At 40.1% G+C, this 26773-nt stretch overlaps 1 protein-coding gene across 2 annotated transcripts in view; it reads right to left on the bottom strand.

Annotated features, from left to right (window-relative positions):
• TBC1D5 (TBC1 domain family member 5) overlaps positions 1-26773 on the bottom strand; it is a 571110-nt gene that overhangs the window by 255203 nt on the left and 289134 nt on the right. For both annotated transcript variants that reach the window (XM_063452310.1, XM_063452309.1), the window contains exons 9-11: positions 22933-23000; positions 19143-19245; positions 393-481 (exon numbers count right to left, since the gene is read on the bottom strand). In XM_063452310.1, coding sequence (XP_063308380.1) covers positions 393-481; positions 19143-19245; positions 22933-23000 — 260 coding nt within the window. The remainder of the gene's footprint in view (positions 1-392; positions 482-19142; positions 19246-22932; positions 23001-26773) is intronic.

Genomic DNA, 26773 nt, shown 5'->3' with positions numbered 1-26773 from the left:
TATTGCTATCACTTATGCAATGTCATTACCACTTTATAGAGCATCAACAAACTTTACAGTACTATATAGCAGCTAAACAAAAACAAAAAAATCAAGAAAATAAGTTAGAACAAAATTTAGTAAAAGAAAATGAAAAAAAAAAAAAAAAAAAAGGTTATCAATGTTTTGCTCAGTGTAGATACCCTCCCCCTGTATTAGGTCAACCATTTAGGAGCAGTTTGTCAAAAATAAGGCTCATTTTAGACTGCCCCTCCTCAGTTGTACTGATAATGTGGAATATACACTTCTGCATCATCAACGTCAATTGTATGCAACCTGGCTACAGGTTGGATAACTTTATTTAAAACAGTGTGCACGTCCACCAAATACATGTAGTCTTGTAGTTGCCTCACCTTGGTTGTGCTGCTTCACTGGCATGTAAAAAGGCCTGGTGGTCACAATGCAAAATAAACACAATAGGTGCCAGCAGTTCATGCATCCCCTGAGAAAAAAAACAGAGAAGAAAATGATCAAATCTCAAGCAAAGCACTGGCTAGGATTGGCTTCTTGGTTTGTTCCAGCACTAACTACACAGCCTTTGTGATTATATTTCAATGTGACAGAGCAAAATGAAACAGCTCATCAAGATGTACTTCATTAGTTTGAATTTTTACAGTAAGTTAGTATGCAATAAAATAAATGGACACAGACAGCTGGATATTCAGAATTTTCTTTTAATTTCAGGAATACCTTTTAATGTTACTTATTTCTGTGTTCATTACCCTTTATTTTCAAATCTAAAGATAATGATATACGAAAAAAAAGGATTGTGTTGTGTTTGAGTAGGTTTTAAGCTCTACACAGAAATTATATATGTATTCATTTACTTCCCTAATGAACGAAGTATCAAGAGTATTTGTAACTGTTTAAAATAGATGTACGTGTAAAGAAAAATATATGATCCAGCGAACTGTATAGACATGTCACAATCACCTTAAAGTATGGTAACTAAATGGTATACATAGGACTTTGCTGGAGTGCCTCATGGATTCAAGGTCTAATAGTCAATTACTATGCCTCCAGGACAGCACAGAAGTCTCTGGCAGAGGTGTTGTCCCACTATCTTAAACCAGATGTGTTTCTTCTGTTTGCTTTAGAGCAAGGGTGGGGAACCTTTGGTCCTCCAGATGTTGTGGACTACATCTCCCTTGATGTTTTGCCAGCATTACGGCTGTAAGAGCATTATGGGAAATTTAGTGCAGAAGATCTGGAAGGCCAAAGGTTATCCACCCCTGCTTTAGAGAGTCACTATTTTAAGCAATGTCCATTGGTTACCACCCGTTAGATTAATGCAAAGTTTTTAACTGGCATATGGAACCCTGTAGAGGTCAGTGGTAAGTACACAAAATGCTACTTAATAGTTGTAACCATGTAAAAATTATGGTTTAATTCAAGGATGTGGAATTCAAGATTCCAATAAGCACAAGAGAGGGAGGGGAGGGGGAAGCAACACATAGAACTACGTCTGGAAATGAATCATCAGAGTTGTACATTTGACACATAAAGGTAACAGTTTATACATGGTTATGGAAAGGAAATAGAAAAAGATCAAAATGATGGCATGATTTTGGCCCTGCTATGCAGCTTTCTAAGCCTCTCAAAGTACCAACGCACAGAGGAATGCTGCATTTCAAATTTGCACTGGGGGAATGGGCAATATTGCATTGCCCGTAAGAAATTGAAAAAACAAAAAAACAAAACATGCATACAAACAAAACTAATACTTTTGAAATTGAAAGTAGTTTTGGAATATGACTAATCTGGCTTTAACCTAGTTCCTTCAAACTGGATTTCTAAGCTACCTTCAAAAATGTTTTTCAGAAAAAGCAATTTGTCAGAAAAATTGTGTTGAGAGATCATTTCTGGACAACTTTACCAGCATTAATTATTGACTGATTAAATCGATTTTCTAGCTGCTGAATCGTTGAAAAAAAAAAAATATTTGGAGCTACCTGGCTCTCTGGAGGTTTTTGATAGGTAACATCAAACTTGGATATTGGTAAGCAGTGTGTTGAGCATGTTTGATGAGAAGCAAAATATATATTCTTCATAGCTAGTTCTATTAGCTAATAAAATGATCAAGGACCATACCATTACATCTCTTTTCAGAGGCTACGGTTCTATGAGAATATGGGTGTCAATCACTGATTTCAAATTAACGTTTTCAAGCAATTGAACATAATGAGTGGGTGGCCTAGGCAGACGCAGGGCGATCCTTATTAACTGTATTGCAGTTGCAGAAACGTAAAAAAGAGCCAGCAGAACCCTCCAGCAACATTTCAGCCCAAACAAGGGCTTTTACCAAACCAAACATCACTACTGTTTAAAAATCACAAAACAGAAAATGAAAGCACTCAACTTAATGTCATCACATGGCCACCCAGCACACCCACATTAGGTTTAGGGTATGATGACATTAGGGTGGGGGCCATCATTTCCTTTTTTTTTTGTTTTTGTTTATTCATGTATTGCTGACACAGATAGCTGTTCATATTTGGACAGAGCAGATGGACAGACTAAGTGCTTAGACTAGCCCTTTAAATAACATTCCACATACTGCATCCTTTTCAAAGGGAGAAAAGTCTCCCTGCACATCACACCAGGTACTGGAGGAAAATATGATTTGATACTTAAACAGATCATAGCTGTAAGAAATCAGCTTCAACATTGTTAACAAAATAAAATATACTAAACTTTTCATGAATCATCACTTCTGAGCTTTTTTTAAAAAAAAAAAAAAAGATATTCTACTTTTTTGATTATTTTCAGATCAATAGCAATTTGCTCTGCAATCATATTCTGCAGAGAGAGAACAGCAATTAAAAAATATTAAACCGTTTCCATTTTTTTTTTTTTTAATTTTTAATCTATTATAGATCAAATATTACCCAGCATCATAAATATTAACATGTCTCCTGGTGCATTTTATGACAGTCTCTTCTTTTCATCCAAAAAATAAGGCTAGAGAGCACTTTCCATTGCTATTCAATCTATTGAAATAATTGATATTTTCCTTGAAGGGTGCTATTGTTTAAATTCGATACAACGAAAAAATCTAAACAAAACAATCTATGGGCAACCGTTACTTCTCTGTAAATCTAATAAAACACTGAAAATAACCTTTAAAGTTTCTTAACTCACCCCATCCCCACATGTTTTAGTTTCATATCTTTATTCAGGATTAACAAATGTTGGATATGATCATGCTATGATATACAATATACTTTAGTCAGCTATATAAGCATCTAAGTAGGATAGTGGCACCTATAATACACTGTATAGAAATAAAATATATAAACAGAGAAATTAATAACAGATGATGCTTACAACTAAAGTAAATTGTATGTATATCTTTTATAAAACTTGATAGTAATGGGCAAATCTTTTTTTAGAGACATAATGAACTGGACTATTAGAAATAGTATAATGTGAATTCCATGTGATGACGTGAGACATGGCGTGAGCGTCGCAGGTGTGGCTGTGTAAGAAGAGGAGACACAAATCGTGACCATTCCTGAGAGACACTACACACCGGTTATCTGATGCCTTCGCGATGAGTGAGACCGAACAGGAAGCTGGCCAGAGGTTGGTGTGGAGCTTGCAAGTGAGACTTAGTGAGAGAAGACCGGGGCTGCTGTGCAGGCGGCGATGTGGTCAAACACAGGAAGGAGACAGGAGGTAAAGCCTGTGTTTCAGATCGCAAGGCACCTGGAGAGCGAGCGTGGTGAGGGCCTTCTGTCGAGACAGAGTCCAATTCTAGGAGAAGCCGAACAGCACGATTCGACGCGTGAAGACCGGGAGACGGGGATCTAGCCTGAGCGTCCAGTAAAAGCAGCTGCCTATTCCATATAAAGCAGCTGCCTATTCTACATGAACATAGAGCTGTGAGAGATTCCAGAACGGCATAAGCTCCCACAAAATAGCCTGATCCACTCTGATACAGAGATCTCATCGTAAATAATCCAGGTGGTGAGAGAAAAACACGGTCACGGTTTACTTGTTTGGTATAAGAGGAGAGGACACCTTCATGCCAACAACCCACAGATAAGTGCCAGTATATTGACTTGAACTGAAAATGTCAAACTCAGTAACAATTACTATTCAGGCAAGCAGTTGGAGAACCACTTTTCTTTCATTTTTGTAATATTGTTTGGTCTTTTTTTTTTCTTCCTTTACTTTCTTTGTTATCTGATAATTCAATTAGACTTGGTGTTTTACATTTTTGCTGGCTCATGAACTTTCCTTGTGGTGTGGCATTTCCTTAAATTGTGACGGAAAGACTCAAACAAAATAGTTAATGCTTTACTGAAAGCTGCTTGGATTTTCCATTTTTCACCCCTCTTCTCCCTCTCCCCGTGCTTCACCTTCACCTTGTTCTCTCCCCTCCTCTTCCACTTTTTTAAGTGGGAGTGGAGGAGACAGATCTTAAGGCATACTTAAATTTTTTATCTGTTGGATGCTTAATAGAGTTGTGGGCTGTTTATGTATTAATCAACTTTATTAGTCTGGAAAATTATGCCTCCTAAGACAACTATGCCAGTGAACAAACACGAAAAAAAGAAACCTAAAGATACATTGTATTCCCCTAAATTAGATACTAATAAATCACAGTTCTTCCGAAGATCTTTATCTCCTCCTTCTATGGAGAGTACTAGGGTTGAAAAATAACCCCCAGAAGTTTTAATAAACACTCCCTTTAGAAACTATAACACATTTAAGTCTTACAAAGATGATGGATGATCTCTATGAAAAGATCAAAAAAGAAGTAAAACTAAATTTAGCTGAAGTCATCAAAGAGATGACCACTCTTAACTCCAAAGTAGCAGATCAGAATGTTGAGCTTGAAAAAATACAAGCCGAGGTCTCTCTCCATCAATCTCAGAATACATCCCTAAAAAGCAGGTTAAATAGATGAATGATAAAATATCTCAGATTGAAGATAGATCCCGCCGAAATAATGTAAGATTTAAATGAATATCAGAGGACATAAAGAATAAAGCCCTATCTGAATACGTTACTCAATTTATCTCTCAATTTGTTGACCAACAACAGCTTATCTCCTTTCCTCTAGAGAGATGTCACAGAACCAATAGAGCTAGGAATAATGAGTCCTCTTCCCCTAGAGATGTTATCGCTAGATTTTTAAACTCTTCTGTAATAGATAGTTTTCTGAAACAATTGGGATTTAATCAACATCCAAAAGATAAAAAATACGAAGGGATTATGGTATTCCCTGATCTCTCCTTTAATACTAGATTGGATAGAAGATGTTGTAAAGACCTAACTTTACAACTAAGATCAAAAAATATATCCTATAGGGGGTTCACCACTAAACTAATAGGTTTTCACAATTGGAAAAATGTGCTAGTCAAAGACCCTTTGGAAGATATTCCTAGACTAAAAAATATAGGTATTCTGGACTAGCTAATAACCTTGTGAGTGGTTTCCTGTCTTTCTTAATTAATAAGATAATTATAATTAAAGCTAGTATGAGTTTGATTATTTAGAATATTATTTTACGCAAATTATTGTACTTCACATTCACTAATCTCTAAGCGGAGATGATTATAATATCACTATTTAAAATTTGAGAGTTATCAGTTTTCTTTTAATTTTCTTGTGAAAGACGAAAGGCAATTTAGTTAATCTGATACAGAGTTTGTATTACTCTAGAGATTGCACTTATAACACTATATTTAACCACTTTATTCACTTAAAAATTAAAGTAGTACATTTGAATTATGTTAGTGTCTTGTCTCTAGTAGAGACTACTTTTGATATTATATAATGGGTAGTAATTTAGTTATCAAGTTTTTTTATTTATATTTAGGTTATATAAATATCTATAACACAAGTAAGCAATAATGGGACAATTCAAATAAAGCCTTCCCACTTAAAGGACCACTATAGTGCCAGGAAAACACACTCGTTTTCCTAACACTATAGTGCCCTGAGGGTGCCCCCACCCCCAGGCTCCCCCTCCCGGAGAGGAAGGGGTTAAACACTCACCTTTCTCCAGCGCTGGGCTCCCTCGGTGCTGGAGACTCTCCTCCTCCTTTCCCCGTCATCGGCTGAATGTGCATGCGCGGCAAGAGCCGTGAGCGCATTCAGCCAGTCTCATAAGAAAGCATTCTCAATGCTTTCCTATGGACACTGGCGTCTTTTCACTGTGAAAATCAGCAGGCAGGGTTAACCCTAGATGGACCTGGCACCCACACCACTTCATTAAGCTGAAGTGGTCTGGGTGCCTAAAGTGGTCCTTTAACACTTGAACTTTTTATATTCACTAAATTTGATTTCACTTTAGATCCAAAATCTCACTGAATAGTCTTTCATCACTGCACTAAAACCATAATAAGTAATCACTTTTAGAGATGGAAACTATATATACTTATATCTTACTTTAAGCATAATTTTTTTTATACAAAATAACTTGGTTTGATTAACAATTTTTAATATAATAATTTTCACATAATTATAAGCTCGCACTTTGATATTAGAACATTTTGTAATTATGTTATTGAGCAATTGGCTGTACAACCATACAATTTACCTTAGAAATAAAAACTTATACCTTTCGGTGGTTTAAAAAAAACGACTAGATATACTTAGGAAATAATACTATTATGCTCCTAGCTTTATTACCTATTTATGATAATTTAGGCTCACTCCCTCGAGTTATCTCTCCCTACTTACCAGCCACCAGCGACTGAATCTCTCTGAGTTCATTGTGTATTTAGATTATTTCTTTATACTTATGTTGTTTTTTTCCTGTACGTTTATTAATTTATTTTTTTTGTATGTTATTTTTCTCAGTGCTACTACCATGGGATTTTCCCCATGCGGTGGAATATTTGGTGGTAGACTGTTAGTATGGTTTGTTTGTTCAGACACCTTTGGAGGGTAGGTGGGATCTTGATTGCCCATGTCTTAAGAGGATCAGTCCTGGGATTAATGGTGAAATTATTATTAATAATGTCAATTATGATAGCTTCAATAAATATTCAGGGCTTAAACTCTCCAACAAAACAGTTTTTTTTTGTATAGATCATGTTTTTATGTTTTTAGTTCAAATTTTGCTGGCTATAGGAAAAGAGGAGTAGCACTAATATGCTCAGCTAAAATTAAATTTGAACAGATCAATATCGAAAATGATCCACAATGTAGATTATTCATTGTGTTAATATACAGTATACCTTTTTCAAACTGGTACACAGATGGTATATGGTCCGTTCAAAACTTTGTAAATTTCAACCAAAGACTTCCAATCTATGCCGGTGATGTAAAAGAAATGTTGGTACATTAAAACATGCAATATATGGTGGGACTGCCTCAAACTAAATAATCACAAAGCGAAAGTCTCAACAATGTTTTTAGACTTGGAAATAGATATTATTTTAACCTTAGAGAGATTTATTTTCCATTTTGATCTTTCTTGTCTATCCAAATCATCAGAATAGCACCGGTCAACTACCAAGGTATAATCGAAAAAGTATTGTATTATAATGATGGTAACATAGGGAAATACAATTAGATCTGGGATGTTTGGTTTACATACTCTAAAGTGAACTCTGCCCCCAAACTATATTTTACTTCACATTGATATATATGATAATTGCGGCTTTGCTTTACAGGTTGATCCCCAATAGGAAATTATGTTTTGAAACAACCTTTATTATAAAATGAAGTTTGCTTACGATTGTACTAGACGGGTCCCCCCTGCCCTCCCCAGGTGTCTCTGTTCTTATGTGGTACAATATTTGTACCTTTTGTATAATGTATTACTTATTATGTTTGTCTGATATATTACCTATGCATCATTGTTCTGAAGAACATAAGCTTTAAACTCACATTTTATGATTGCTTCAAAAGAATAATAATACTTTAAGTATGGATAACATTACATTAATTGTGTCATTTATCGTGCGTTTATACTAGCACTTTAATTTTGAACACTGCACTTGATTGCCTGTAATTGTATATTATTGATGCATATTTATATGTTACAAAAACTAATAAAAATTTGAAATAAAAAAAAATAAAGAAATAGTATAATGTATAACTCAAACTATAAACTTGTTTAAGTGGAAATAGTGTCACACAAGGCCCAACTTGGGAGAGAAGGAAAATGTAGTAAAAAAAAAAAAAAAATTAAAAAAAATAAGAATGTAAACAAGAGATTTCTTGTTTGGAAATATTTACCTAAAATGAAAGTGGTCCAGTAAAGAGACCCACACTTAGAAAAATTATTTAGTGGTCTCAAGGATGACCGCAATTTGTCCAGTTCTGCAGCCTTTGAAATGTTTCTGTGGAATGTTTGAGTGGTTGGAACCTGTAGTGTATTCTACAAATGTGCAATGGCTCTGTATGTCTCCAGGTAGCTCCTTGTCAGATATTAAGTGGTTTACCAGTATGAGGAGGTGTAGGACGTAAAATTGTACGGGCCCAGACTTTTGATTTGCAAGTGGCTGCTTCTGAGGTTCTGTATATAGAGTGAGTAAGTAGACTTCAAAACAGTCATCAGTGTTCCTTGTGTTAGCTAAGTTAGTGCCTATCAAGCGTGGAACCTCAGCAAGCAGCAGACACTGCCTTAGGCAACCAAGCTCCACTGTTTATTTTTCAGACCACACAAATGCATGTTTGTTAAATACAAGGGAACAGAAAACTAATAATACTGAAATCATTGGGCAATGATGGTTTCCAATTTAAGGTGCATTTAAATATACGCACTTTCCCTTCACCAATAAAACATGTTCATATCACCAACATCCTTAATCAATAGACAATGGGCAGCCATCTTAGTCCATCATGCAAAATGTTATACTTTGTTATACAACTATCTATCACTGTTTCTACCTTCTGAATGCATAGATTACTACTCTTTTCCTTTCTCCCCAGGGCTCCATCAAGCACCCTATATCATTCAATATCCAAGCATCCATTATCTCTCCTGTCTTTTTGCCTTTCTCTATATATATATATATATATATATATATATTTGTTTCTGAAACAAACATTATACCTTTGTCCCTCTACCTTCTTCCCTAGCCAACAATTATGTTCCTTTGTTTGCCTTTTACTCCAACCATCCATAATGTACCCACTTTCTCTTCAGTCTACTTTTTGACTTCAGGTTTCTCTCTTTTTTTCAGTAACTATCCATCATAATTGCTCAATCAATCTTCGCAGCCACCCATCACACATCTCCATTATTCCCTGTCCTACATTTGTCTTAATTTACCCTCTCCCACTCACTCCTGCCCCCTGGAACGGTTAAAGGATCTTAACAAGTATAGTTTGGAGGAAAGACGAGACAGGGGGGATATGACAGAAATATTTAAATACATAAAGAGAATCAACACAGTAAAGGAGGAGACTATATTTTAAAGAAGAACAACTACCACAACAAGAGGACATATTCTTAATTTAGAGGGACAAAGGTTTAAAAATATCAGGAAGTATTACTTTACAGAGAGGGTAATAGATGCATGGAATAGCCTTCCAGCTGAAGTGGTAGAGGTTAACACAGCAAGGGCGTTTAAGCATGCATAGGATAGGCATAAGGTTATCCTAGAGTTAATGTAAGGCCAGGGACTAATTAAAATATTTAGATAATTGGGCAGCCTTAATGGGCCGAATGGTTCTTATCTGTCACATTCTACGTTTAATTGTATTTCCTTGTCACTCTGTATCCTCCACCATGCTTATTGACCCCATGCCTTCCTCCCCAGTCATATCTCATGTTCCCTTTCTCATTCTACCAAGCCGTCTATCATGTTCCCTCCATTGTATTCCCTGCTCCTATAATCTTTAGAACCCCTGCAAAAATCCTCAAACGAACACCCAATATGACTGACTGTGTATGAAACACACCTTCCAAAACAGCTGCAATTTTCCTAATTATGAAAATTACAAATGAAATCTTCTGTTGTACTTCTAGTGACGAAAAAAATTGAATTTTGACAAGTACTCCTCAGACAGTGAATCAAAATGGATTTTGCCCCATTAAGTTTGCATTTTCATTGGAAAAAGAATGTATACAGGAATTTCATGTTCATCCCTAATCTTGGATTCTCTTTCCCTCAACATAGTGATGTAGAATTATTAAAAAACCTTTATTGAACTTGTACTGAATTATTGTACTAACTCCATTTTTTAACCTCACACTGGGACAAAACCTCCATTTTGTCCCCATTACCTGACTTCTCCATTTTAAAACTACATTACATGACAGAATTTCCCAGCCCATTTAATACAAAGAACAAAGACTGTATTTTCTATAAAGACATGACTAACCAAGAAACTGCTGAATTTCCCCTAACTCGCAACATAGTATTTGAAGGCCATGAGAACACTGTACTAATGAAATGTTCTATTCATAAGAGACCTTGCACCTGACCACAAGGCCTGACATCACTGACTGTGTAAAATGACGCTCAAGCCCCCCTTTCCACCAAGTAAACCTCATGCTAGGGAAGATGGCGCTTGAGCCCTCTGTCCCCACCCGTGTCCAGAACAATACCACCTATCGGTGGGTGGACACTTAGCTAACCACTTAGTTTTTGAGCCAATTAATTATATTGATAGGTGGACACTAACCCAGACACTTAACAATTAATCCAATTAATGATGTTTATTTACCGATATCTTGATAATCAATGATGACGCAAAATGCCTCTTAAAAGGGCCTGCGAGCCCGCTCTTGCTTCACTTGCCAATAAATTTCCTCGAAGTTATTTTAACCTGAACTCCGTGTGTCAGTCTGAATTACTTCAGCGTATATACGCAATTCAATTTTCTTTAATTTGGACAGGAACAGATAGACATTTAAACATCTTTGTTTACTGCTAAAAAGTACCATAACAATAGAATAAAATCATGTATTTTTCTTTAACCTACACATTCAACTTTCTGAACTAAATATTGCATAAGGGCAGCAAACATCCCTCATAGAACTATAATTTGCATAGCAATTTTGCGATGGTTACACAGAACAGCAACCTAAAAGAAGCAGCAAGAACTGACGAAAAAGGGCTACAAATGAAAATAGTAAATGTGCACGTGAAAAATCAGTATGCCCCGTTGATGAAAAAGTAATATTCTATTAAGTGCCTCTTTCTTTTTATGCAAGTAGGTATCTTCTAGAATCACTTGCTAGAAACTAATTTGCTCTAATGTCACAATAAGAATGAGGCTCACTTCACAAAACATGCCATCCAACAAAAAACATAAAAAGGAAAGAGAGGTAAAAGTTTTCTCCTCTTTGTCAACAGCCTGTAGGCTCGCAAAATTGAGCCTGTTCTTTATATGCCTATGCTCATTTAGCCCACCAAGCAGTCTTTATTAAAGCTGAAGCATCCGGCAGTCAAAGTTCATTAATACCATTTATGTAATCTGTGCGGTTTCAATTAACTCAGCAAGACATTCTACTACATGATAACAGTCTCATTAATTCAATAAAATCCCATAACTATTAACAATATGGTCTATGTTAAACGGGGTGTCACCTACTACAAAATAATAGCTTTAACAGCTTGCATGGAGACTTAACTTTTCTTTCTTTTTTAAATGTTATCAAGCTAAATATTCATTCCTTATGCAGAAAGGTGTTATTTCTCTGTAAGGCATCTTTAAGATATCAAACCCAAGCAGGGGGTAATTAAGCTGTTTTAATTCTTACCCAGTAATAATATTACTTTCTAGTTCAGTAAATGACAGACTTTGTTTAAAATTATACAGTTTCTCACTCCAATGCTTGACATGCCTAGGGAGGATTCACTTAACGCTGTGGGAATGGACACCGTTGAATAATTACGACCGAGAACATTTATTAAAAAAGAAAAAAAAAGCTCACCATTAATTTTTATTTGGCTCTAACGATTTGTTTTTCACGTTGCAGTTAACATAGCTGGGAAATATGCGTTTCTTAACTTGTTTATTGCTTACTTAACGTAATTTGATTTTACAAAGTTCTTTAGTATCTTTTCTCGATGTTCTCAGTTGAAAACGAATACGAAAAACCGCATTAACTTGAAAATGAGTCTCTGCTAGCAGGCTCCCTAGGTTCTTCCAAAACTTTGATAGCTGTTAAATCGGAAATGTTTGGCGACGCAGTATTTTTTTTTTTTGTATCCTAATTTAGAACATGCCATTCTCTACGTTTCTTTTATCTCAATTCGGTGCCAAAATAAATGACTATCTACGAGCCCTCAAGAGTTCCTTGGCTGTTATTGATGAACTACCACTTACAGGCACATTATCACCAAAAAGTGATAATTTCCCTCTTTAATGAGAGTGTAATGAGTATACATAGCAGGAGTCCGGACAGTTGGTCACTATATACCACAATCAGAGTTCCCTTTTCTTTTCAATTTTTGCTGTTTTATCAGATCCTGGGATGTTTTGTATGGACTTCAAGCATGCTTATAACAGCTTTAAACAAGGGTAAATAGAGCCAGGACTAGATTTTTAGTTGCTTTACGCCAGTAATTAGTTTTATTTCCTCTTTTGCTACCGATGTGGTCTTTCAACACCATTGAAAATACTTAGAAGGTGAAATACATTTGTGTTGTGCTATGGTCTGGTGATAGAACTCACATTTATTAAAGCCCAAATAATTAAGGCTCAATAATTGTGCAGATGTGCTTTTAAGGCAGCACCCCACCTTCTTCAAAAATTTTTAGCTCTCAAAGTAAGCAGAAATACATATAAACTTGAAGTAGTGGCTTAATAATTGTGCAGATGTTCTTTTAAGGCAGCCCCCCACCTTCTTCAAACGATGATAGTTCTCAAAGTGAATAGAAATACATATAGACTTGAAGTAGTGTTACAATAAATACTTTTGGTAGTCCATCTTCTCAAGGTTCCAGATCACTGTCTGGGGAAGGTCATCACACAAATTGACACTAAGTGTTTGTCAGGATCGGGACAGGGATCCAACACGCAGAGTACAAACAGGTATGTATACCGGACCTTAGAATGGCCGGACTAACGTACGGAGAGTATAGAGAATGGTCAGAGACAAGCCGAGGTCGAGGGAACGAGAGGACAGGTAAGCGAGGAACAAGCCGGGTCAAGGATAACAGAGGTAAACAGAGTAAGTCAAACAAGCCGGGTCGGAACCAAAGGGATAACAGAAAATACCAGAGCACTGTGTGACTAGACAGGCTAGAACCACGACAGGGCAATGAACAAATGGGAGAAGCAAGTTTAAATACCCTGGCTCGGAGGGAGAGACACGCCTCCGACGAGATCTGATTAGTCTCTACAGGATTGAGTGACAGGTCGTTCCGGGCTGGCGTCATGACGTCGGTTTCTGGACGTCCTGCTACAAAAGGAAGTGACTCCCTCGCGGCCGGCGTTTACGTGACCGGGTGGACTACGAGGAACAGAGGAAACAGCCCGTCCGGACGGATAGACTTCTAAGTCTCTACCTCTCTCGGAGGTAGAGACTTCAGGTACTCTGACAGTACCCCCCCTCTCAGATACGCCCACCGGGCGGAAGGAACCGGGACGAGATGGGAAGCGGGAGTGAAACGCCCTGCGGAGACGAGGAGCATGAACATCCTCTTGAGGTACCCAACTCCTCTCCTCAGGACCATATCCCTTCCAATCGACCAGATATTGTACCCTCCCCCGGGAGATTCGAGAATCGATAATAGAGTTAACCTCATACTCCTCCTGACCCTCCACCTGAACAGAGCGAGGAGAGGACGTTGTGGAGGAAAATCTGTTGCAGACTAGTGGTTTCAGCAATGAAACATGAAATGAGTTAGGGATGCGTAAGGCAGTGGGAAGAGCTAGACGATACGCAACTGGGTTAATCCGAGTCAACACCCTGTAAGGTCCAATATAACGAGGAGCGAACTTCATGGAAGGTACTTTTAAACGGATGTTTCTTGTACTCAACCATACTCTATCACCTGGAACAAACACCGGAGCCGCCCTTCTACGTTTATCGGCGTGTTTCTTAACCAGCATAGAATTGTGCAGAATAATTTGTCGAGTCTGATCCCACAACTTCCTCAAATTGGCAACATGAACATCAACCGACGGTATCCCTTGGGAAGGGGAGGCCGAGGGAAGAATAGATGGATGAAAGCCATAATTAATGAAGAAGGGGCTTGAATGAGTAGAATCACAAACGAGATTGTTGTGTGCAAACTCCGCCCAAGGAATCAAACCAACCCAATCGTCCTGGTGTTCAGAAACAAAACAACGTAAATATTGTTCAATTTTTTGGTTGGTGCGTTCAGCAGCTCCGTTAGACTGAGGATGATAGGCCGAAGAGAAATTCAATTTGATACCCAGTTGAGAGCAGAAGGACCTCCAAAAACGGGAAACAAATTGGGAACCTCTGCCAGATACAATTTGGGAGGGTATCCCATGTAAACGAAAAATCTCCCTTGCGAATATCTCTGCCAATTCGGGTGAAGACGGGAGTTTAGGCAGAGGAACGAAGTGAACCATCTTGGTGAATCTGTCAACCACGGTGAGGATGACAGTCTGTTTTTTAGAGATAGGCAAATCGACAATGAAGTCCATAGCTAAACAGGACCATGGTTTCTCTGGAACCTCTAAGGGATGCAGAAATCCACATGGAAGCGTATGAGGTTGCTTAGTCTTAGTACAGACCTCACAAGTATCGATGAAATCTTTAATATCCTTACGCAGAGCAGGCCACCAGAAATCTTTGGAGATTAAAGCATACGTCTTGCGAATGCCAGGATGCCCAGCTACCTTGCTGTTGTGGAAACATCGTAGCACTTCCAGTTGGAGAGCAGGAGGAACAAAGTGTCTATCCCCAGGAGTCTGTTTAGGAGCTAGATGTTGAAACTTCATGATCTCGGTAAGCAACGGAGAATGAATCCTGAGATTTGTGTTAGCGATGATATTACATTTAGGAACTATCGAGGAAAGAACTGGCTCAACTATAGTGGACGGTTCATATTGGCGAGATAAAGCATCGGCTTTGGAGTTCTTAGAACCAGGTCTATAAGTAAGCACATAGTTGAAGTGAGTCAGGAATAGGGACCAACGAGCTTGCCTGGAGGATAGGCGTTTAGCCTCCCCAATATAGGACAAGTTCTTGTGGTCCGTTAAAATAGTAACAGGATGTAAGGTCCCCTCTAATAAATGCCTCCACTCCTTAAGAGCCATAATGACCGCTAACAGTTCCCTGTCACCGATGTCATATCTGCTTTCAGGACCAGATAGTTTCTTAGAGAAAAACCCACAAGGGTGTAACGGTTTGTCCACCCCTAACCTTTGTGACAGAACAGCCCCTACTCCCGTCTCAGAGGCATCGACCTCGAGTAGGAACGGCAGAGTCGTATCAGGATGAACCAAAATTGGGGCAGAAGCAAAAAGTTCTTTGAGCGTCTTGAAAGCAACAAGAGCCTCAGTAGACCAGGTCTTAGTATTAGCCCCTTGTTTGGTCATATTGGTAATAGGCGCAATAATAGAAGAGTATTCCTTAATAAAGCGCCTATAATAATTAGAGAAACCAATAAACCTCTGGATAGCCTTGAGTCCCTTAGGCAATGGCCAATCCAAAATAGATTGGAGTTTGTCAGGATCCATCTTAAAGCCTTCCCCAGAAATCACGTACCCAAGAAAGTCTATCTGAGACTGGTCAAAACTGCATTTCTCCAATTTACAGTATAGGCCATGTTGCAGAAGTTTGAGCAATACCTTTCTGACTTGTCTGTGGTGGGTCTCAATCTCCCTAGAGTGTATAAGTATGTCATCCAGGTATACAATGACACAATCATGTTGAAACTCCCTAAGAACTTCATTAATCAAATCCTGAAAGACTGCCGGAGCATTACAAAGACCAAATGGCATAACCGTGTATTCATAGTGACCATAACGGGTATTGAACGCTGTCATCCACTCGTGTCCATCCTGGATTCTCACCAAGTTATACGCCCCTCTGAGATCCAACTTGGTGAAAATTTTACAGCCCTTTAAACGATCAAACAGCTCGGTAATCAAAGGAATGGGATAGGCATTTCTGATGGTTATCTTATTCAAACCCCGGTAATCAATACAAGGTCTCAAAGTCCCATCCTTCTTTTTAACGAAAAAAAAAACAGCCCCGGCGGGAGAAGAGGATCTCCTAATGAATCCTTTTTCTAGATTCTCACGAATATATTCCTCTAGAACTGAGTTCTCTTGAGTGGATAGAGGATATACATTGCCCCTCGGAGGCATAGTACCAGGTAAAAGCTTAATTTTACAATCAAATGACCTGTGTGGAGGTAAGGTATCGGCATTCTTCTTGTCGAATACTGCTTTTAAGTCCTGGTAGATGAACGGTATCTGTCCCTCTGTAGACTGAGTGGAACTACCCGGTGTGTTTATTACAGCCAATGGGGAAACCCTGCGTAAACACTTCTCCTGGCAGCCCTGACCTCATGAGAGTATCTCCCCTAACTCCCAATCGATAATAGGGTTATGTCTTTTTAACCATGGGTACCCCAGGACTATGGGGACCGAAGGGGACGAAATGATCATAAGTGATAAGTTCTCCTCGTGTAAGATACCAACAGTTAAGTTAACGGGTATAGTCTCACGGGAGATAACAGGCTCAAGTAAAGGTCTACCATCTATGGCCTCAACGGCCAAGGGTGTATCCCTCAACTGGGATGGGACAGTGTGTTTGGTAGCAAAGGCTTGGTCGATAAAATTCTCAGCAGCTCCGGAATCTATCAAAGCCATAGTCTTTAGTACTCCCTTCTCCCAAGTTAAAGAAACTGGTAGCAGAAGCCTGTGATCTTTATAATTATGAGTAGAGGACAAAATAGAAACACCCAAGGCCTGTCCTCTAGAGAAACTTAGGTGCGAGCGTTTCCCGAACGATTAGGACAATTCAGGCGTAAGTGACCTCTGACTCCACAATACATGCATAATCCCTCTCTTCTCCTGTACTGTCTCTCTTCTTCTGAGAGGCGAGTATTGCCTATCTGCATAGGTTCAGGAAACAGTGAGGTAGTGGAATCAGGACTTTGAAATGCGGGAGCTAATTTAAAGGAAGGTCTAAGGTTCCTCTCTCGAGTGTTTTGTCTCTCTCTTAAACGCTCATCAATACGAGAAATGAACGAAATTAAATCCTCCAAATTTTCAGGGAGTTCTCTAGTAGCAACCTCATCAAGGATTACGTCTGATAACCCGTTCAAAAATACATCTATATAAGCCTGCTCATTCCACTTAACTTCTGACGCCAGAGACCTGAACGCTAGTGCATAATCCACGAGAGTTCGGTTCTCCTGTCTCAGGCGCAACAGTAATCTGGCTGCATTGACCTTTCTACCCGGGGGGTCAAAAGTTCTTCTAAAGGCAGCTACAAAGGCATTATAGTTATATACTAACGGGTTATCGTTCTCCCATAGTGGGTTGGCCCATCTCAGAGCCTTCTCAATGAGTAAGGTGATAATAAATCCAACCTTTGCCCTATCTGTAGGATAGGAGCGAGGTTGTAATTCAAAGTGGATACTGATCTGGTTAAGAAAACCACGACACTTCTCAGGTGAGCCACCATAATGTACTGGTGGTGTAATACGGGAAGAGGCACCTACAGTGGCTACCTCTAGGCCTGAGCTCACAGGAGAAATAGAAGTAGTACGCGTCTCCTCTGGCGGGTTATTAGCACGAGACAATAACGCCTGTAGTGCTAGCGCCATCTGATCCATTCTGTGCTCCATGGCTTCGAACCTAGGATCAGAAGGACCAAGCTGACTGTTTGTACTTGCAGGATTCATTGGCCCTGTCGTAATGTCAGGATCGGGACAGGGATCCAACACGCAGAGTACAAACAGGTACAGGATACGTATACCGGACCTTAGAATGGCCGGACTAACGTACGGAGAGTATAGAGAATGGTCAGAGACAAGCCGAGGTCGAGGGAACGAGAGGACAGGTAAGCGAGGAACAAGCCGGGTCAAGGATAACAGAGGTAAACAGAGTAAGTCAAACAAGCCGGGTCGGAACCAAAGGGATAACAGAAAATACCAGAGCACTGTGTGACTAGACAGGCTAGAACCACGACAGGGCAATGAACAAATGGGAGAAGCAAGTTTAAATACCCTGGCTCGGAGGGAGAGACACGCCTCCGACGAGATCTGATTAGTCTCTACAGGATTGAGTGACAGGTCGTTCCGGGCTGGCGTCATGACGTCGGTTTCCGGACGTCCTGCTACAAAAGGAAGTGACTCCCTCGCGGCCGGCGTTTACGTGACCGGGTGGACCGCGAGGAACAGAGGAAACAGCCCGTCCGGACGGATAGACTTCTAAGTCTCTACCTCTCTCGGAGGTAGAGACTTCAGGTACCCTGACAGTGTTTTTACCTTAGAGCCAAGGATAAAGTTGGCTCTAAGGAAGGTGAGGGTCTTTTATATGGTTAATATTCAACATGTTCTCATGTGGATTAACTACACTATGATCTCCTTTCAGTATTTCTGCTTACTTTGAGAGCTAACATCGTTTGAAGAAGGTGGGGTGATACCTTAAAAGCACATCTGCGCAATTATTGAGCCTTAATTATTTGGGCTCCAATATATGTTGTATCACCAGATCACTTTGCACATTTTAAAGTACCATCTGCACTATTTGTTTAATGTTTCTTGATTTTATATGTTTTAGGTTGGATATTTACACTATTTGCTATTAGAGGTAAGAATAAACATTGCATGCAATTACCTAGCGCTCCACCACTGGTTTATAAGTTGAGCTGTTATGAAGAATAAGGATAAGGGACAGAAGGTATTCCTTCATTGTGTTCTAGAGCTACTGGCTTGTAAATGCTTTACCACACTTACTCCTTAAGAGTTGTTTTTTTTGTTTCAACAACTCTCCTACTCACAGGGCTTAACTCACTGGTCCTTTAGGACGTAGTTTTATCTAGGTTTATATAGTACAGCATTATACCTCCTGGTGTAAAATCACATACTATACCATAAAACAAGCATATACATATATTCTATTTTCCCATCAGGATCATTCTTCAATGCCATCTGTAATGATCACATTAAAGAAGCAAAGAGTGTTTCATATAAGGTACATCAATAAGACCATCCATTCAATCTGTACATTATTTATCTTACCTGCTTATAAAGCAAGTGCTCATTCTCTCTTGCATAACAAAAAAGAATATCAGTTAGGAGATTTCTGACTGTCTCCTGCTGGAAGTACTGCATTTCAGGAAACCTAAAAGATATATTGAAAATATAAATGATTAACAATATTTCTCTTTAGCTTAGGACTTCAACACACAAAAGAATAACACAGAAAGCTGGTTTTGAATACGGACCTCCTGATCTTTAAAACATACTGTTCTGCAGGTCTCACTGTGCAACTAATATGTTCTTCCATAGAACAATTATTTTCACACCTATGGTTTGAGAGGGTCTTCTTCTCTTGCTTGAGCTTTAGTATTTCCAAAGACCTTGCAAGTTGTGTGTAAATATTTTTTAAATTGTTGTTGTGCATAGGAGATTACAACAGTGCTTGTATAGCCACATTAGCTCTCACAAGCGCGGTTTTCATAGAGTTATAAACATATGTGGTATATAGAGAACTTTAACGAGATAATATTAAAAGTAGTTAGAAGCGTAATATCAAGTAGGATTTTAACAAGTATGACATTATAGACATAGGCTTAGACATAATAACAACAAAAATTATAGCTTAAACTGGTAACATAAATGCAAATAGGGCCTAACATGCAATGCTAGTATCCATTTTAGATCAGTTTTATCTAGTGCAGGTTATGCGGGTGATCGTTTTTAGCAGTTCTGAGTTGCCAAGCCCAGTGGTAGGATAAAAGCAGTATACTCTTGTGGCTGATAGGATACTGGGCATTGGAGTCAGTAAGGTACTAAAGGGAGTCACCAATAATTAACATGGTGGCCTATCGTCGCTAGGGTAGGCTGCGTTACAGGCAATTAAATGAATTTAAGTACATTTAAGAAAAGGCAGACAGCCAGTAGTTATCCAAGCATAAATAAATAAACAAAACAAAACAATAACTATTACATCTTTTAAACAGCATTGTTTGTCTTGGTACCAGCAGGCTGGGTTATAACTGCAAGTCCTTTTGGGGACAAGGGTGCCTTGCTAGAGGGTATGTGGCACTGTCAGCCAATACCTCGGCTTGGTAAGTCCATATCGTCCCTAGGAGCTCTCGTGGGCGCCTGGGTGCATCTTTGTGGCAATGCGAGGTGTGGTTTGTGCCCGGCGTCCTGCTTGTCCTTGGCCTCCCTGGAGGGTAGTATCGCTGTTCCCCAGGTTTGTGGTGTCTGTAATGGGCGTGGGTCTTTCCTCAGGTAGGTCAATTCTTTTGGGTGTGGCTTCCGTGGTGCCGCTTTGTGTTTGGGTGGGGAGCGGTACTTGATCTGCCACCATTTTAGGATTTTACCCGCTGGTTGAGTTGATGGCTTGGGAGGGGGTCTTAACGGTATGTCGCCCAGCGTGCTGCTGTGTGAGCTGAGTAGCCCTCCTGGGGCGGACCGGGATCACCCCCCCAGTCGAGAAGGGGGAGTAACGGGGAACTGATATGTGACTGGTATCTTTCTGGCTTCTCCGGTCATGGGGTTCGGCCGCGTCCCCCGCCCGGCGTGCGCTAGGCCGCATTAGCCACGGTAGAGCTGCGGGTTTCCCAACTGTTTTTTGTCCGCTTCTCCACTCGGTCTGTGAGTTGGAGGCACAGGGTTTTGCTTGGTTTGCCCGGTTTTGAGCTATTTTAGGCTTAATCATGCTTTTAGTTGCTGGGCCATAGAGGAGCTCCTCCAAAGCACGTCTGCTCTCCATGGCGGTCAGGCCCCGCCCCCCCGTGTGTAAATATTTTGACCACCATCAAGTACAAATGTTCTTCTATGTTGGAAGATGTGGTGCCTTTGGGCACTGATAAAGACACTTTTCTAAGAAGATTTTTTTTATTCTATATTTTTTGTGTGCCATAGAGTACAAACAGGCTTGCAAATAATGTTTAATAAACACGGTCATACATTGTTGTGGCAATGAATGTACTGGCACAATTTTATATAAGAAAAAAGGAAGAGTTATATGTCAAGCTGGTTCTTCATGTCTAGCCAAGTAGTAACTGAAGTGCAAAGCTTGGGCATGCAGTATGTAAGGACAATCAAGGACTGGTTGTATAACATGAGTGGTGTTGCTGTCAGGTAATAAATGCTAAACATGGTGGGTACAGGTGGGACATGACACGTTATAGATGAAACAAAGTAGCTTTGATACCACTGGATTCACTTGGCACACTGCAGCTCTCAATATTGTAAGCTCACAAATGGAAATCACATTAAGCACAGACTGTCTAACTTGAGGTGTCGTCATGCGAGTGCATCTGCCGTGGTCGGAACAGAGTGGAGCTCAGGCCCTTTGTCAACCGATTCCGGAGAGAGGTAAGGCAGGAGCAGGTCTTCGGGAGACATGCTGTGTGACCGCAGAGCGATGTCGGGAAGGGTCTGGCCCCAGGGGCAAAATAAGGATCCGCAGTGCTGTGCCGCTGTCTTGCTTCCTTCTGGAGGCCTAAACAATCCCCTTCTGTGGGACCTGGAGGAGCGTACTGGTGATCCTTGGTGATCCAGCATACTGAAGATCTTCCGTCCACGTGGGCGACGCATCGTGGCTTCGTTTCAAGTGGTCCTTGGCTCAGGTAAGCCTTTAGCAGGGTAACGTGCCACCCAGGAGGTTTTGGTGCTTTGAGTTGGCCTCCACCACTTTGGTGGCCCATTCTCTCTTCTCCCTTCTGTATCCCAGACTGGGTGTTCCGCCAAGTTGGCCCAGAAGCTTTTGAAATGTTCGTCGAGTCGTTGTACAAACCGGTCGATAGAGTCATATGGGAAGCGATGGCGAGAGCCCAGCCAAGCTGCGGCGGCTAGGGGCTGAAGAGCTGATGGTGTCCCGGCGATAGCTAGGGAGTGTGTTTGGTGAAGGTACCCAGTCGGGGTACCAGGCAGTCCGTCACAGTCATGATCTATACAGCATAACTTCTTTATTATGCTAAAGTTGTTTTGGTATTTAAAGTGTCCCTTTAAGTTGTGTTGGTGCCTTAAAATAAGATACCATTATTACCAATAACTAAACTGTAACAGACGAAAGAGGAATAATTGCATTGCATTGCATTACAGCTCAGCAAATTTAACATATAGTCCAACCCTTCTGAAATCCTGAGCAACCTATGGACTCACAAGTGATATGAAAGAATAATACGTTAAGTTATGTACCCCAAAATGAGATTCTCATTACCTCATCATTTAGACACTTTGGAAAGGTTCTAATGTCTTTCAGATGGGTTAGCAAGTTTCAAGTGTAACAGAGAATTAATCCGCAGTTAAATTATATACACATCCCATCAAAACACTCCACAGAAGTCAAGCAGGAATGTGTAAATGCAGGTCACATTCACACTATTGCAAGCTGTCATATGTGTACATTTATTTTCATCCATTGCCGCTCTGTGGCTGCCAAACATCCGGCAAGTGTTAGACTCTGGATGATATGTAAAGTCACATGTAACCAGGTGGCTAACACTCTGTGTTTGTCCAGTAACAGGAAGAGGAAGACAAAAAAATATGCAGAAACCAGATGGTGCTTTGGGGAAAATCTTTTACTTCCAGTTCATTTTAATAGTGTAAATGCAATGCTTCCCCTACTCACACTACATTCACACTTCTAATTCCTGCACAGAACAATGTCTGCTCAAATTTCCTTTTAATAGATTCCCAAACAGGAAACAAAAGTGCAAACTGTTAAATCTTTCCATTAAATTTACAATTAAGCTTACTTATCAACACTTTTTTTTTTATTATAACTTGGAAAGTTACCAAAAACTGACAAGAACGTAGATTTAACAGTAGATGTTAATAGAATACTTACGTTCTTTTAACATCTTGTTCGATCATTGCTCTGAGTTCTTTATCTTGAAAAAACCTGTTCCATAAGCTCTAAATAATAATAATAATAAAAATAAACAAAATGAAAACATTGAAGATTTTTAGAAACTTCCCCCACCCCCCAATATTCTTTATTAAAGGTTTTCTCACAATATTATAGACAAACATGTTCCAAAATATTAAATACAATGAACTAAAACAGAAATAGAAAAAAAAAAAGTATGAATAACAAAAGAAAATGAAAATGACACAATAATGGTTGCCGACTACAGGATGCAAGGGTACATGACTCTGAAGTATTGATTCTACAGGGAAGTGCAATAAGTATTTACTTTATCATGTAACCTTTGACAAATTTGAAAGAGTTTTCCGAAGTGCTTGAGAACCATATCCTGCCACTTTTTGAGCTGCCAGAGAAGTTGACTTACTAAAACATATTTTGAAAATATTTTTGTTTCCAACTTCTGGCTATAAAAATCTTTGATGTGGCACATGTGTGTTAATAAGTAGACTTGTTCTGAACACAAGGACAAGTTTAATTTTAACAAACCTTTCTCTGGAGTTAGTCCAACATAGCTCCCAAGTATTACACTAAATAAGTTCGAAACCCAAGACCTTAACGTTCTTATACTGTTACAATCCCACCATATATGCATATATACGAGCCAATTTCTTCCTTGCAATGCCAGCAGTTACTATCACTATTAGGGAAGATTTTAGCCAGGTTTTCCTGCGCAAAATACCATCTATTTATACATTTAAAGTGCATTTCAATCAGGGATAGATCATAATTGTATTTATTTAATCTCATAAAAGAAACATTCAGAAACTTAAAGCGGCACTGTCATGCCAAACTTACCTTTCCCCAATGAATTCCTCTTCTCTCCCTCTGTCAGGATCTGTTCTTCATTTCTTCCGGTCTGCTCTAGTTTTCTTTAAAACATAAGACAAAGTAGGGGACTACTTTGTCTTATGGAGGTTTCCTACACCTGACCAGCTATGACCAGCGGAGGAGCAAAGTGTGCTTCATTTGCGCTGGTCAGAGGAATTTCCCCACAATTCTTACCTTTCCTCCGTGATCTTGCAATGCTTTCTGTCAGTATTCCCGAATGTCCTGTCACTTAGACAGACTGGCAAAACTACCGAATTTCGTCCTGACAGAATGAGAAAAGTTTGTTCATTCATGTTAAAGGACCATTATAGTGCCAGGAAAACAAACTCGTTTTCCTGGCACTATAGTATTAATAGGTCCTCCCCACCCTCATGGTCAGCCTCCCGCCAGGCTGAAGTGAGATGAAGGGGTTAAATCACTTACCTTTCTCCAGTGCCAGACTCTCCTCCTCCTTTGGACGTCATCGGTTGAATGCGCATGCGCGGCAAGAGCCGTGTGCGCATTCAGACAGTCCATAGGAGAGCATTATCAATGCTTTCCTATGGACGCTGGCGTCTTCTCACTGTAAAAATCACAGTGAGCAGCACGGAAGCGCCTCTAGCGGCTGTCAATGAGACAGCCACTAGACAGCCACAGCAGTTTCTCTGAAACTGTTATGTTTAAAGCAGGCAGGGTTAATCCTAGATGGACCTGGCACCCAGACCACTTCATTGAGCTGAAGTGGTTTGGGTGCCTATAGTGGCCCTTTAAGACGCATTTCGGGACTTTGTTCGTATCGGAATTTCATTCATGAATGAAACTCTGATCCTATTCGTGCCGCGGCTGCATCTTGCAGCGGCTTAGTACATAGCTCCCTAATTCCCACGGTATCAGGGAGTTATCTACCAAAAGGCTGAAAGATCTAAATTGGTCTTTCAGCCAAATTTACTAATACCAAGTAAAGATTACTTAGTGTTAGTATATTCTGCCCTCAAAAACGCTAGTGTCCCCCCTCCCATGTCGCGCGATTGGGGGCTATTACACTTAATAAGGGACCTACTGCCCCCTCCAGCCCCCACCCCTGAGCGGCGGGTGGGGGTGGTCATAAATTATAATAAAGGTGAAGGGGACATATTGACCTATTGTCCTCCCCCTGGCACCCACCCCTGAGCGGCGGGTTGGGGCCCTAAATGAAAATGTTAACCCCTTCCTCAGGTGACTAGGGGACCCCAAGCCCCTAGTCACTCCCCCACCCAAAATAAAATAAATTATTAAACCCCTACTTACCCCCCTCACCCTAAAAATAGTGACGGGGGGGAACAATAAAACTAAATCCTTGTAAATAAAAAATAACTTACCATTTGATGTCTTTTTTTCTAAAATCTTCTATTGTCAGCCGCCAAAAAAGGTCAAATAAAAGTCCATAATATCTGTTAGACTTTGAAAATAAAATAAAAAAACCTGAGCGCAAAAAAAAAAGAAAGAAAAAAAGCTGAAAAGAAAAAAAAACAGATGCTAAAAAAATAACCCATCTTCACCCATGGAGGGCAAAGCGCAGACTTTGTTATTTGACTCAACACTCTGATTGGTTGTTGTTTGATAACAACCAGAGTGTTGTTATGAGTCAAGTTACACAGCATGGGAAAATTCAAAAGAACTTTCCCACGCTGTGCTAAATGACACAGAACACTGATTGGTTGGATTTCAAGCCAACCAATCAGAGCGCTCTGAGACTAATTGCAGGGTGTGGGAAGGCTTTATAAGCCTTTCCCCGCCCTGTGGAGCTCAGTCTGCGCGATGCCCTCCATGGGTGAAGATGGATTATTTTTTTAGCGTCTGTTTTTTTTCTTTTCGTCCTATGTTTTTTTTTGCGCTCTGGTGTTTTTTATTTGATTTTTCAAAGTTCGACAGGTATTATGGAGTTTAATTTGGCCTTTTTTGGGGCTGAAAAAATAAGATTTTAGAAAAAGAAGACATCAAATGGTAAGTTATTTTTTATTTACAGGGATTTAGTTTTATTGTTCCCTCCCGTCACTAATTTTGGGGTGGGGGTGACTAGGGGCTTGGGTGTCCTAGTCACCTGGGGGGGGTTAACATTATTATTTAGGGCCCCCACCCGTCGCTCATGGGCGAGGGTCGAGGGGGGGGACAATAGGTCGCCCCCCTATTTTTTTATTTAGGGCCCCCACCCGCCACTCAAGGGTGGGGGCCGGTGGGAGGACAATAGCCCCCCCTTTTGTTATTTAGGGCCCCCACCTGCCACTCATGGGTGGGGGCTGCGGGGGAGGACAATAGATCCCCCCTTATGTTATTTAGGGCCCCCACCTGCTGCTCATGGGTGGGGGCCAGAAGGGGAGGAAAATAGGTCCCCCCTGTAGCGGATGGTACTGGGCTGTCCTACAAAATTCATGGGAATCAATGTATTCGTGTATACTGCCAGTTTTATGTGTGTAAAGAAATGTATTCCTCTGGTTGTTCGGTAGAATCATTCGAATAAAGCAAGGGAATGAGACTACCGAACAACCAGACCTCCGTGTGTGAAGTGTGCCTTCAATTAGCCATCCGTGCAGTAATTAGCCATCCGTGCAGTGTGGTCTTTGTTCTCTGGGTGGCCGCCATTCGGGATACGAACACGTGGCGGCGGCCATCTTAAACTACCGAACAGCGGTGTTTTGCCGTCGAGTGTCTGGAACTAAAATCGGACACTTGACTAGGCGAACACCGCTGAGACCTCCAGTACTTCGTGGGGAAACTACCGAACGGCTCGCTGTTCGGCAGGGCCGGACTGGGCATTAAAAGCAGCCCTGGAAAAAAAATTTTTACCAGCCCCATAATGCGTCGCGCCAGCATAGTGTGCAGATACAGAGTTAGAAAAGAGAACTTAAAATTAAAAATTATTACTCCAACGTAAAAAAAAGCACTCATATGGTTCAAAATAAACAAAAGTGCTGAT

The sequence above is a fragment of the Pelobates fuscus genome, chromosome 4, assembly GCF_036172605.1.
Source record: "Pelobates fuscus isolate aPelFus1 chromosome 4, aPelFus1.pri, whole genome shotgun sequence".
Taxonomy (NCBI): Eukaryota; Metazoa; Chordata; class Amphibia; order Anura; family Pelobatidae; genus Pelobates; species Pelobates fuscus.
Note: the sequence above shows the minus strand (reverse complement) of the source record. Positions and strands in the feature narration are given on the sequence as shown.